Consider the following 12,683-nt stretch of genomic DNA (forward strand, 5'->3'; position numbering starts at 1 on the left):
ATGTGATAATCAACCATCTAGAAAAGGTTATTTGGAGGTCAGCGTGTCAATATGATCACAAGGCATACCAAAGCATATGGAATATTGATTGTAAATCGCTCTGGAAAAGATTGTATGCTACATGACTTAAACATAATGTAAATGAATGTGACACTACAATTGGACATAGCTTTATCCTTTTTCTTTTGCCATTGGTTTATTGGAGCGCCAAACGTTGCATGGTTACAGTGTGAGTATGTATGTCAGGGTATATTTAGTTATGCAAGCTTTTGCTGCTGGCTGATGATGAAGTAGCCTGGTCCCAGACCTGTTTGTGCTGTCTTGCAAACTCCCTATGGTCATTGTCGGCAGTGGGCAGAACAACAGATCTGGAACCAGTCTAGTCATGAGGAGGAAGACTGCAGAATGTAGATGCGATGGGAAGGATGATTTGATTCACAGGGAATTCCTGATGGGATGATGAAATGATGGCCATGGCTTTTTTTCTTTTTACTTGGTGTACTCCTGTTGCTCCATATCAGGGTGCTCTTGGGTTTCCAGCTCCTGGGAGTGGTGGGCCACCTCTGCTGGTGGACTCGTGCCTGGCTCAGGATCCTCAGGCTGTGGGAGCTCTTCCGCCGTCTCCCCTGTGCCCTCCGGGTGCTGGAGCTCTCCYCCATGGTCATGGGCCTGGTCTGTGTATTCCCCCTGGTCAGACGTGACTGTGTCTGGGGTGTCTAGGCTGTCAGGAGTCTTGAGGTGCTCAAAGGGCTCTGTGGAAGTCAGAAGACCTTCCTCTTCACTAGCTTCATCATCTGCGGTCCCAGAGGGATGTCTCGCCATCTCCCCAGCTGGCTCAGTAGGGGTCCTCTCATCTGCATCTCCTCTCACCTCCTCATGCCTCTCGGGTCCTGCCGCGCCGCTGTCTGGTTGAGCCTCTGGGTGAGCCTCTTCTCCAGGGACTTCCCGTGCGAACTCATCCCTGCGCTCGAGTGCCTCTGTTGGGGGTAGTGTGCCAGGCTCTGTGAGGGTGAAGTCAGCAGCCTCCAGGGACACAGGAGCCACAGCAGGGGCAGATGGAGAAGGCTGGGGGTCCCGGGTGTCTGTGTCTGGCTCGGTAGTCCTCTCTGGCTTGGCATCACCCTTCTCTCCCTCTTCTCTTATGGCCTCTTTCTCCACCTAAATAGACATGTAGCAGTAAAGAACATAAAATAAACATACAGGTTATGATTAAGGGTCATGCGTCTATTTGTGTTCTAATGTATGTGACAGATAACAATAAAAAGGACATGGACAGACACAGAGATACAGTTTTGTTATTACTCCAAACTAGGATATACCTCCTATGCTTCCGACTTCCTATTCCGTACCGTACTTTATTTTAAGTGTCGAAGGCAAGGAATTGTCCAACACAGACAATGAGTACTATATACAGTTGAATTTCATGTTTCGCCTCTAGTTAGTTGTTCACCTGACCTGAATGGGAATGATGACGTCAGCAGGGATGGTGGGATCAGGAAGTGAAGCTTCCACAGACAGGATGCCATCACCAGACAGAGAGGAGCTGATGATCTTAGGATCAATACCTTTTGGGAGCCTGGGACAGCACACAATCATGTTATCATACACATACAATGAATACAATATTACAATACATAATATTTATAAAAATGATGTGTCTCTTCTTGCTACATTAAAATGTATAATACAAACTGGTGAAGCTTAAATACATTTCTCAAATAATGATTATCAATAAGCTTTCTTGTGGAAACTTACGTGTATCTCCTGGTAAAGCATCTAGCAATAAAGCCATGCTTGTCTGGTCTCTCCTCGTGTTTCCCTAAGGAAGAAATATCAATTATATTAGCAATATGAATACCCACAGTGGATCTAGATATCAACACTGAGGATGTGTCCCAAATGACACTCTGTTCCATTTGTATTGCACTACTTTTGACCAAGGCCCATTGGGTAGTGCACTATATAGGGAGTAGGGTGCCATTTTGGAGAAATTGATTGCTGTATGCCACCATAGTCCTACTCTCTTAATTTCCCTGAGCTGTTGTGTTCCACTAACTCACTCAAACTCTGTCCTGTGGGCATCATGTCTAAACACCAGACTGTTTATGGTTTGATTGTATAGAGGGAAGCTTCTCCATACATCTTTACAACACTGAAGCAAATCAGTCTCAGTACACACTATTGTTGTATAACATAACAGCAGCGTTCTGTTCAACACAGCAGCCCTTTACTTTATAATATACTTTATCTGTGCTATAAAATAAGCATATAATGTCAGTTTCATTACACTGTATGCATCTATTCTATAACAAAAGAGTATCATTTCAGTATACATTTCAATAGCTTCACTGCAGGTGTAGGCCTACCTTCGATTTCCAGGAAGCCTTCCCGGGTCCTGAGAGTGATCTCTACAGGGGAGAAGTGACTGACGTCCAGGGTGATCCTCCACTTGTACCCCTCCTCCCGGACTTCTGACAGCCCTTGCAACCCTGCAGACTCTGCCCTGCTCAACCTGGGGCCTGGCTGGTGCATGGAGGAGGCCGGGACCAGGAAGGAGGGCACCAAGAGGGGGAGAGAGGGCATGTACCCAGGCCAGGAGCTGGCGGCCAGGCGTCTATGGATGTTATCTATCCAGCTAAATTCACGGAGGTCTCCGGCCTCTAGGGACGGTGGCAGGCCAAAGTCCTGGTTGGGGAGGAGGCAACTGGGGCTCGGGGACTGCCACCAGCTCCGGAGGGCAGACCAGAATAAGTCCCGGGAGTAGTGGGGGCGTGATGGTGCCGATGGGGCCGCTGTGTACGCTTTGGTCTGCTCGGTCATGATTCAGAAAAATATTAGAGGAGCAAATAAGAAACGCAGAAGTCGTCTTTAATGAGGAAGAGTCGCAGGGGGATTAATTCTTATGACAAAGGAGAGGAGGGGTTTCAGAAGAGAAGGAGCACTGTGCAGTGAAGACCGAGAAGTCTCTAGGGTTCTTTATATACCCTCACTGTCTGTTTTAGCACTTATTAAGCACTAATGGTTATCCTATGAGAGGGGAATGTGAGGGTGAGGTGATGGGTGCGCCTCAGAGACAGGGCCAGGGAGAAGGGGTCATACACTCTGGCACCCTATTCCCTTTATAGTACACTACTTTAGGGCGCTAGTCAAAAGGGCTCTGGTCAAAAGTAGTGCACTATATAGGGAATAGAGTAGCATTTGGGATGCAGACAGAAACAGAACTAATTACATGTATTTATAACTGTGAGGGGGAAATGGCAAATAGCTGCTGGATGACTCCAGACTCTGTATGAGTTGGAGGAGCATAGTCCTGCCCCGGCTGTGAGCCCCGGCCCATCATCTCACGTGTGTGTGTGTGTGTGTGTGTGTGTGTGTGTGTGTGTGTGTGGTGGTGTGTGTGTGTGTGTGTGTGTGTGTGTGTGTGTGTGTGTGTGTGTGTGTGTGTGTGTGTGTGTGTGTGTGTGTGTGTGTGTGTGTGTGTGTGTGTGTGTGTGTGTGTGTGTGTGTGTGTGTGTGTGTGTGTGTGTGTGTGTGTGTGTGTGTTTGTGTGTTTGTGTGTGTGTGAGGTGGAGGAGGTCTTGTCCAGGCCCAGCCCCGACTGTGACAGACCTGGCCAATCTTCTCACGCCCTAGTGATCTTTATTCTCTCTATAGGGTCTCAGCTGTATGATGAAAGATGTGTAAGTCAGGCCCTTTTCAAATACTTCCTTCCTCCCTTTCATCCTTCCTTCCTACCCTCCCTGAAGAAATCCCTTATCTGATATGATTGGCTATGTGAACGCTATGTGATAGAATCATTGCTTACACCTATCCATTTGTGTTAGATCAGTGATTACTTCAAGGTAGGGAGGGAGGAAGGAAGGGTGTGTGTTTCCAACAGGACATCCGTGTCCGCCCTCAGAGTTGAGTCACAGCTCATAGAGATGCTGTTTGTTTTGGAGCATGAAATGCCTCCCGTGGTCTTTTGGGATGGAAATGTTCTGTGTCATCGAAAATGTTTTGGTGTAGTGTGTGTGTGCCTGTGTTGACTTGGGGTGAAAAGCTGAAAAGCTTCTTTTTATTCGTTTTGGCAGTTTTCKGTGGGGTTATTAGCATTCCCATCTTTCATCAGCTATGACAGAGTTGTAATTGTTTCATCTGTGAGACGCCTTGAGAGACTGACACACTGTCCATTGGAGCACAAACCCGATTGAACAGATGTCTCTGTCGTTCAGCAAGATGTCCCAGCATCAGTTTCTACTTCAAGGATCAGGCAAGATGTTGTTAGCAGAGGTTGAATTGGGGTTTTGTGGAAGATTGCTGTTGTTTACAATTCCCCACTGTCTTCTTCTAGACAACTAATATAAACTCTAGGCAAGATTGTGAATGCATGGAGGAAAGTAATGATATGTATATCGTCAAAAGGATGTTTGYGATTTACAGTGGTGAAAGTCCTACGAGGCATGTGCATGTGTTATTGTACCAACAGTAACATCCTCAAAAAGTCATTGAATAATAAATAATAAAAGAGAAAGTTATCCATATTCCAAGGAATCCCATACAAGCATGTGCATTGTTATTGTGTTTTCGAGATAGTTGGGCCTGCCATGACATATAGACTACCACCTTGCACTTTCTGTGTGGGCTGAGTTTCTCTGTAACCACGGGAGACAGGGTCCTACAACAAAATGCGTGTGGTTCAATGTCGACGCCGGTGCCAAAGTCTAGCAGGCCATTCTGCGGTTTCTTATTTTTATTTTCAAAGATAATCATGGCAACTTCAATAAAAAAAACATTGAGTGCTACGATATTTTTTTTTTAACTTGTCCTACACAACGTTTTGTCTACAACTTGAAAGCTTTGTCTGGTTTTATTACAATGACGACTCATCGTAATGCAGCACTAGACCCGCGTCACTTCGTAATAATCAAACCGCTTCCGAATCTTAAACCGTCGGGAGAAATGCTCCAGGCCCGGAGCAGAACGGTGTGGTCCGCCTGTCAGCCGACCAGGGAGCAGGTGTTCTGGGATAACTATCACCGACGACAGTGGCAGCTGAGCCGGCAGGGCTATAGGGCAGCCCCCTGGAGACCCTATGAGGAGGTCGGACAACCGCTCTACCTTGAAACCAAGAGACTCATACTAGAATCACTGGGACAACCTGTGGAAGAGGTGATTGTTTCCCCTTGGCCTTGTATGTATCTGGAGATTGTGTCTAATTGAATAAGAATAATTTAGGCTACTGAGTAGCCCTAGTTGATTTATGTGACAGTTTATGGTAGGCCAGCCTAAATAGCTCACAAAGTATGCCTAAATATTTATTATCCTTCATAGGCCTACCATGTAGCCTACTGCCAGTTCCGTTACACTAGGCCATGACACTCCATCACAACATGAATTAGCATTTTTTACACTAAAATTAACAACAATGTTTTTTGCCAGTATATCATAATAATGATGAGTGAAGATGAACGTTTTAGTTATTGGATAAGTAATGTATTATTATTTCATGTTCCTTCCTTCTCTCTCTCTCTCTCTCTCTCTTGCCCTCTCCTTTCATGTACCCTCTTTTCTACCATTGAACTCGGTTTCCCTGTATGCAAGTAATATTTTCTCTCTGGTGGGAGGTGGTGTGTGTGTGTGTGATGTGTGTGAGCACTCATTTCATGGCATCCTGTCCTATCTCCCCATTTATCAGTCCTGTTCCCTTGGACTGACCAGGCGGTTCAGCATCTCACACACGCACGCACGCGTGCGCACACACACACACACACACACACCCTCAGGCCCGACACGTAACTACATTTACTGTTAATGGACAGTGATCCTCTGCGCTAAACAGATCAGTGACACGGAGAGTGTGTCTGTCTGTCATCACAAATCAAATACTCCCTCAGCCCCAGCTCTCATGCCTCAAAATTACATAAAAAACCCTTCTCAATTCTGTCCCTAGCCTCCCAAAGCAAGAGGGTTCAGCTCAGTGAAAGATGCAGACACACATTGGCCAGTTTACTTTAACCAGCCTCTGTGGGATTCCAGTAGCTATGAGATGTTCCCCTTTAATGTTATCCCAGCTAGACCTTTTGTCTATAGAGTGAATATTCCATATCCTGTTTAGATAATGCACAGGCATGGAGGCCCATTGTTTGTCTTCCTCTATACACAGCCTCTCTACATAGTCCCTAATAAATGCATCTGAAGTAAGACATAAGAGGGCGGGCACCATTTATAAGGCGATTATACCTGTTTTTTAGGCTAGCAGCAGAGGCCATCACAGCAAATCAGCAGGCTTTAAGTAGCAGCAGCAGATACATGGGGTATTGGCACCTAACACATCATGGGATAATGTGAAATGGGTGGTTTATTCCTGTGGACATTGCATTCATCATAGTTATCGGGGACACTCAGTTGCTGAGGCAGCTAGGCAGCTTGCCTGGCGAGCAGAGCGGAGGGAGCAGGCAGAGTCCACATTAAAAGTGACAACATTAAAATGGAGAGGAGGCTTATATTCTTGAATGCTGGAACCTTGGTCCCCCCCTTCTCTCTCTTACTCTCTCGTTCTCTCTGTCTCTGTCTCTTTGGAGTCATCTCATTCAAGTGGTGTCAGAAGCAGTAGGAGACAACGATGATATAACGTTAATCTTACATGAGGAATTGCTATTTGTTCACTGAGTTGCATCCCTTGAATTGTGTTAGTGAAGTTGTGTGATCAATTGTTACAAAGGCTGTATTGAGCAGTCTTACTACACCTACCATAGGAGGCTGATGATGGGAGGACAGCTCATAATAATGTCCGGAACGGTGCGAATGGAATGTACCGTGTCCACTTTAATTTGAGGGTACATTTTTGTACATAGTCCCCCCATTTTAGGGGACTAAAACTATTCTAAACGGTTCACCCGATATGGATGAAAATACACAAAAATTAAAGCTGACAGTCTGCACTTTCAACTCATAGTTGTTGTATCATTTCAAATACAAAGTGCTGGAGTACAGAGCCAAAACAACAAAAAATGTGTCACTGTCCCAATAATTACTGTATTTGATACCATTCCACTCACTCCACTCTAGCCATCACCACAAGCCCATCCTCCCCAATTAAGGTTCCACCAACCTCCTGTGTCAACTACTGTGGGTGTCAGAAGTATTCACCCCCCTTGGACTGTTTTCACATTTTGTTGTGTTACAAAGTGGTATTGAAATMAATTTKATTGTTTTTGTCATTGATCTATACAAAATACTCTGTAATGTCAAAGTGGGAGAAACATGTATTTATTTATTATTCACCCCGCTGAGTCAATACCATGTTAGAAACACCTTTGGCAGGGATTATAGCTGTGAGTCTTATTGGTTAAGTCTCTTAAGAGCTTTGCACACCTGGATTGTACAATATTTTCCCATTATTCTTTTCAAAATTCTTCAAGCTCTGTCAAGGTTTTGGGGATCATGGCTAGACAGCCATTTTCAAGTCTTGTTATAGATTTTCAAGTAGATTTAAGTCAAAGCTGTAACTTGGCCACTCAGGAACATTCACTGTTTTCTTGGTAAGCAACTCCAGTGTAGATTTGGCCTTGTGATATAGGTTATTGTCCTGCTGAAAGGTGAACTCCTTTACCCATGTCGGGTGTAAAGCAGACTGAAACAGGTTTTCCTCTAGGAGTTTTCCCGTGCTTAGCTCCATCCCGTTTCTTTTTATCCCGAAAAACTCCCCAGTCTTTGCCGATGTCAAGGATACCCATACCATGATGCAGCCACTACCATGCTTGGTAATAAGGAGGCAGTTACTCAGTGATGTGTTGTGTTGTGTAGGATTTACCCCAAACATAAGGCTTTGCATTTAGGCCAAAAAGTGTATTCCTTTGCCGTGCAGTATTACTTTAGTGCCTTGTTGCATACAAGATGCAAGTTTGGAATATTTGTATTCTTCTTTTTACTCTGTCATTTAGGTTATTATTGTGGAGTAACTACAATGTTGTTGGTCTATCCTCAGTTTTCTCCCTTCACAGCCATTTACATTTTTTTAAATTACCAATGGCATTGTGACATCCCTGAGCATTATTCTTTCTGTCCTGCAGCTCAGTTCAGAAGGACGACTGTATATTTGTTGTGTATGGGTGGTTTAATACATCATCCACAGCATAATTATTAACTTGACCATGCTTAAAGAGATATTCAATGTATGTTTTGTTATTGTTACCCATCTACCAATCACTGCCCTTTCACTGAGCTTTTGAAAAGCTCCCTGGTGTTTGTAGTTGATTCTGTGCTCATTCAAAAATCATTTCAAACCCTATTATTTCACACAAAGTGAGTCCATGTAATTTATTATGTGATTTTTAAAGCAACATTTTACTCCTGAACTAATTTAGGCTTCCCTAAACAAAAGGGGTGAATACTTGTTCAACAACTACATTTGAGTAAAAAAAAAAAGAAGGTGTTAACATTTGTAGAATTTTCTTTTCACTTTGACATTATGGAGTATTTTATGTAGATCAATGACAAAAAATAACAACTAAATCCATTTCAATCCCACTTTGTCACACAACAAAAAAATGAAAAAATCCAGGGGGGAGGGGGGGGGGGGGGGGAATACTTAGGATACCCACTGTGTAATTGTAAGTCATCTCGGGGAAAAAATAAGCAAATATCTTTTGCTACAGTTCTCAGTTTTGATATGACCATTTTTTAAACTTAGATTGTGAGTATGCAAAACATTTTTTTATTTAGATTGTGAGTCAGTGTTGTATCGAGACCACATATTGAGCGTCTCGGTCTTGTCTCGGTGTTGGGTACATTTGTACTCGGTCTTGACTCGGTCTAGGACAGTGAGGACTCGTAATTTCTTCCAGAGACCAGCCGAGACCAGCGAAGTTAAAAACTCATAATTATCAGCTTCCATTCAGTCAACGTATAAAACCGCTTAGCCAGGCCAAATATATACACTCCTTTCTTGAAACATTAATACAGTATCTTAACAGCCTTTATATCTATTAGACACGTTAGCGCAGTGGCGAACCTATAGGCCTTCAGTGTGTGACATGTTCTTGATTCTGAAAAGACAGCAACTGTAACACCAGCACACTCATGTAGGAGTGCACTTTTTGTAAAACACAAAGGGCCAGTGGTGTAGTTGAGGCTATATGCAGGTATAAGCCGTATACCCACCTTATTTTCAGTGGGTATTGCGTATACTCACTTCTTAATCCCAACTGATGCATATCAAATCAAATAAAACATGTATTAGTCACATGCGCCGAATACAACAGGTGTAGTAGACCTTACAGTGAAATGCTTACTTACAAGCCCTTAACCGACCGTGAAGTTAAAAAAAATTGGATAAGAATAAGAGATAAAAGTAACAAGTAATTAAAGAGCAGCAGTAAAAAATGACAATATATACAGGGGGGTGCCGGTACAGAGTCAATGTGCGGGGGCACCGGTTAGTTGAGGTAGTATGTACATGTAGATAGAGTTAATTAAAGTGACTATGCATAGATGACAACAGAGAGTGGCAGTTGTGTGGAGAGGGGAGGGGGGGGGGGCAATGTGAATAGTCTGGGTAGCCATTTGACTAGATGTTCAGGAGTCTTATGGCTTGGGGGTAGAAGCTGTTTAGAAGCCTCTTGGAACTAGACTTGGCACTCCGGTACCGCTTGCTGTGTGGTAACAGGGAGAACAGTCTATGACTAGGGTGGCTGGAGTCTTTGACAATTTTTAGGGCTTCCCTCTGACACCGCCTGGTATAGAGGTCCTGGATGGCAGGAAGCTTGGCCCCAGTGATGTACTGGGCCGTTCGCACTACCCTCTGTAGTGCCTTGCGGTCGGAGGCCGAGCAGTTGCCATTCCAGGCAGTGATATCAAAGTAATGTAGTGGAGGTATACAATTTATCAATTATGTAGTACAATAGAGAAATTATGCACAAAACAGCCTACACAATCACAAAGCATGTGCAATATATTCACATGCGCGCCGCACACATAGCCTAGTTTCAGTGGAATTTAATCTGCAGGCAGCAGCTCTCGGCTGGTTTTGGCATGGAGCAGCTCACATAAGAATGACATCGGTAGCCGGTAGGGTAGGAAAGACATTTCAATTTATGATATCTACCAGTAAATGCTAACTAAGGCAACAATGGGTATGCAAACCATGTATTGTAAAAGTTAAATCCTATTTGTGATGTGCAAGTGTCATCATGCACTATTTGCATCAGGGGCGTAGACATGGATTGGCCTGGGAGGACAGAGGCCCACCCACTGGGGAACCGGGCCCTGACAGCCCCACCCAATTGGATTGATGTGGTTTATGCATTGTTGTGGGCTTACATTTAACATTTACATTTAAGTCATTTAGCAGACGCTCTTATCCAGAGCGACTTACAAATTGGTGCATTCACCTTATGATATCCAGTGGAACAACCACTTTACAATAGTGCATCTAACTCTTTAGGCAAAATCGAATTTTCAAATGAAAAAACACATCAATGGCATTCATTTATTAAATAAATAAAATTTTAAATAAAAATCGTATGCCTCTTTTCTATTTGCAGCCCTTCTGATTTTAAATACCAAAATAAACTTTTTCCACTGGCTAATAATTTTACAAAATAAAATGATAATAAATCAATCAACCATTCAAGCCCATGCCTTGTAGCAAGAAAAGTGCACAAAGAAAACGTTAATTATTGCACACTGATCTAATCAGGCGTTTCTGGGTCCTGTCCTGATTGGCGCGCGAAAACAACAGCAGAGCATTGCGCTGTATAATACCGCGCGTGCCAGCTCTAGTAGTAATTTGGTATTGTCTCGCGGGCCAAATATAATTTGGCCCGCGGGCCAGAGTTTGACACCCATGTTGTAGAGCATGAACCTACAGGAACGGGTCACCGCCTTGATGTTAGTTGAGAACGACAGCGTGTTGTCCAGGATCACGCAAGGTTCTTAGCACTCTGAGGAGGACACAATGGAGTTGTCAACCACGTGATGGCGAGATCATGGAACGGGCAGTCCTTCCCCGGGAGGAAGAGCAGCTCCGTCTTGCCGAGGTTCAGCTTGAGGTGGTGATCCGTCATCCACACTGATATGTCTGCCAGACATGCAGAGATGCGATCGCCACCTGGTTATCAGAAGGGGGAAAGGAGAAGAATTAATTGTGTGTCGTGCTGCATAGCAATGATAGGAGAGACCATGTGAGGATATGACAGAGCCAAGTGACTTGGTGTATAGCGAGAATAGGAGAGGGCCTAGAACAGAGCCCTGGGGGACCCAGTGGTGAGAGCACGTGGTGCGGAGACAGATTCTCGCCACGCCACCTGGTAGGAGCGACCTGTCAGGTAGGACGCAATCCAAGCGTGGGCCGCGCCGGAGATGCCAACTCGGAGAGAGGGGAGAGAGGAGGATCTGATGGTTCACAGTATCAAAGGCAGCCGATAGGTCTATAGAAGGATGAGAGCAGAGAGAGAGAGTAGCTTTAGCAGTGCGGAGCGCCTCCGTGACACAGAGAAGAGCAGTCTCAGTTGAATGACTAGTCTTGAAACCTGACTGATTTGGATCAAGAAGGGTCATTTCTGAGAGAGATAGCAGGAGAGCTGGCCAAGGACGGCACGTTCAAGAGTTTTGAGAGAAAAGAAAGAAGGGATACTGGTCTGTGAGTTGTTGACATCGGAGGATCGAGTGTAGGTGTTTTCAGAAGGGGTGCAACTCTCGCTCTCTTGAAGACGGAAGGGACGTAGCCAGCGGTCAAGGATGAGTTGATGAGTGAGGTGAGGTAAGGAGAAGGTCTCCGGAAATTTCTGGAGAAGAGAGGAGGGGATAGGGTCAAGCGGGCAGGTTGTTGGGCGGCCGGCCGTCACAAGACGCGAGATTTCATCTGGAGAGAGAGGGGAGAAAGAGGTCAAAGCACAGGGTAAGGGCAGTGTGAGCAGAACCAGCGGTGTCGTTTGACTTAGCAAAACGAGGATCGGATGTCGTCGACCTTCTTTCAAGATGGTTGACGAAGTCATCCGCAGAGAGGGAGGAGGGGGGAGCGGGAGGAGGATTCAGGAGGAGAGAAAGGTGGCAAAGAGCTTCTAGGGTTAGAGGCAGATGCTTGGAATTTAGAGTGGTAGAAAGTGGCTTTAGCAGCAGAGACAGAGAGGAGAATGTAGAGAGGAGAGTGAAAGGATGCCAGGTCCGCAGGGAGGCGAGTTTTCCTCATTTCCGCTCGGCTGCCCGGAGCCCTGTTCTGTGAGCTCGCAATGAGTCGTCGAGCCACGGAGCAGGAGGGGAGGACGAGCCGGCCTGGAGGATAGGGGACATAGAGAGTCAAAGGATGCAGAAAGGGAGGAGAGGAGGGTTGAGGAGGCAGAATCAGGAGATAGGTTGGAGAAGGTTTGAGCAGAGGGAAGAGATGATAGGATGGAAGAGAGAGAGTAGCGGGGGAGAGGAGAGCGAAGGTTGGGACGGCGCGATACCATCCGAGTAGGGGCAGTGTGGGAAGTGTTGGATGAGAGCGAGAGGGAAAAGGATACAAGGTAGTGGTCGGAGACTTGGAGGGGAGTTGCAATGAGATTAGTGGAAGAACAGCATCTAGTAAAGATGAGGTCAAGCGTATTAGTAATAGTTTCTACAGTGCTGCTATTCGGTAGGAGTTGGCTAGCTGGCTAGCTAGCAGTGTTGACTACGTTAGAAGGACGAAAATAGCTGGCTAGCTAACCTCGCATTAATTA

The 12,683-nt window shown here is 45.2% G+C and overlaps 2 protein-coding genes across 2 annotated transcripts in view; one reads left to right on the forward strand and one right to left on the reverse strand.

The window, feature by feature from the left end:
• Positions 1 to 166: 166 nt before the first annotated feature.
• On the reverse strand, positions 167 to 2,954 carry LOC111973648 (uncharacterized). The gene is made up of 4 exons (XM_024001011.1): positions 2,367 to 2,954; positions 1,756 to 1,819; positions 1,456 to 1,576; positions 167 to 1,158 (listed from the first exon to the last, which is right to left on the reverse strand). Exons 1-4 carry the CDS (start codon positions 2,818 to 2,820, stop codon positions 490 to 492), a joined length of 1,308 nt encoding a protein of 435 aa, XP_023856779.1. The 5' UTR covers positions 2,821 to 2,954; the 3' UTR covers positions 167 to 489.
• Positions 2,955 to 4,668: 1,714 nt separating this feature from the next.
• LOC111974380 (coiled-coil domain-containing protein 60) overlaps positions 4,669 to 12,683 on the forward strand; it is a 72,569-nt gene continuing 64,554 nt past the window's right edge. The window contains exon 1 of the mRNA XM_070447143.1: positions 4,669 to 5,151. Coding sequence (XP_070303244.1) covers positions 4,858 to 5,151 — 294 coding nt within the window. The 5' untranslated portion in view covers positions 4,669 to 4,857. The remainder of the gene's footprint in view (positions 5,152 to 12,683) is intronic.

This window comes from Salvelinus sp. IW2-2015, linkage group LG15 (genome assembly GCF_002910315.2).
Source record: "Salvelinus sp. IW2-2015 linkage group LG15, ASM291031v2, whole genome shotgun sequence".
NCBI lineage: Eukaryota > Metazoa > Chordata > Actinopteri > Salmoniformes > Salmonidae > Salvelinus > Salvelinus sp. IW2-2015.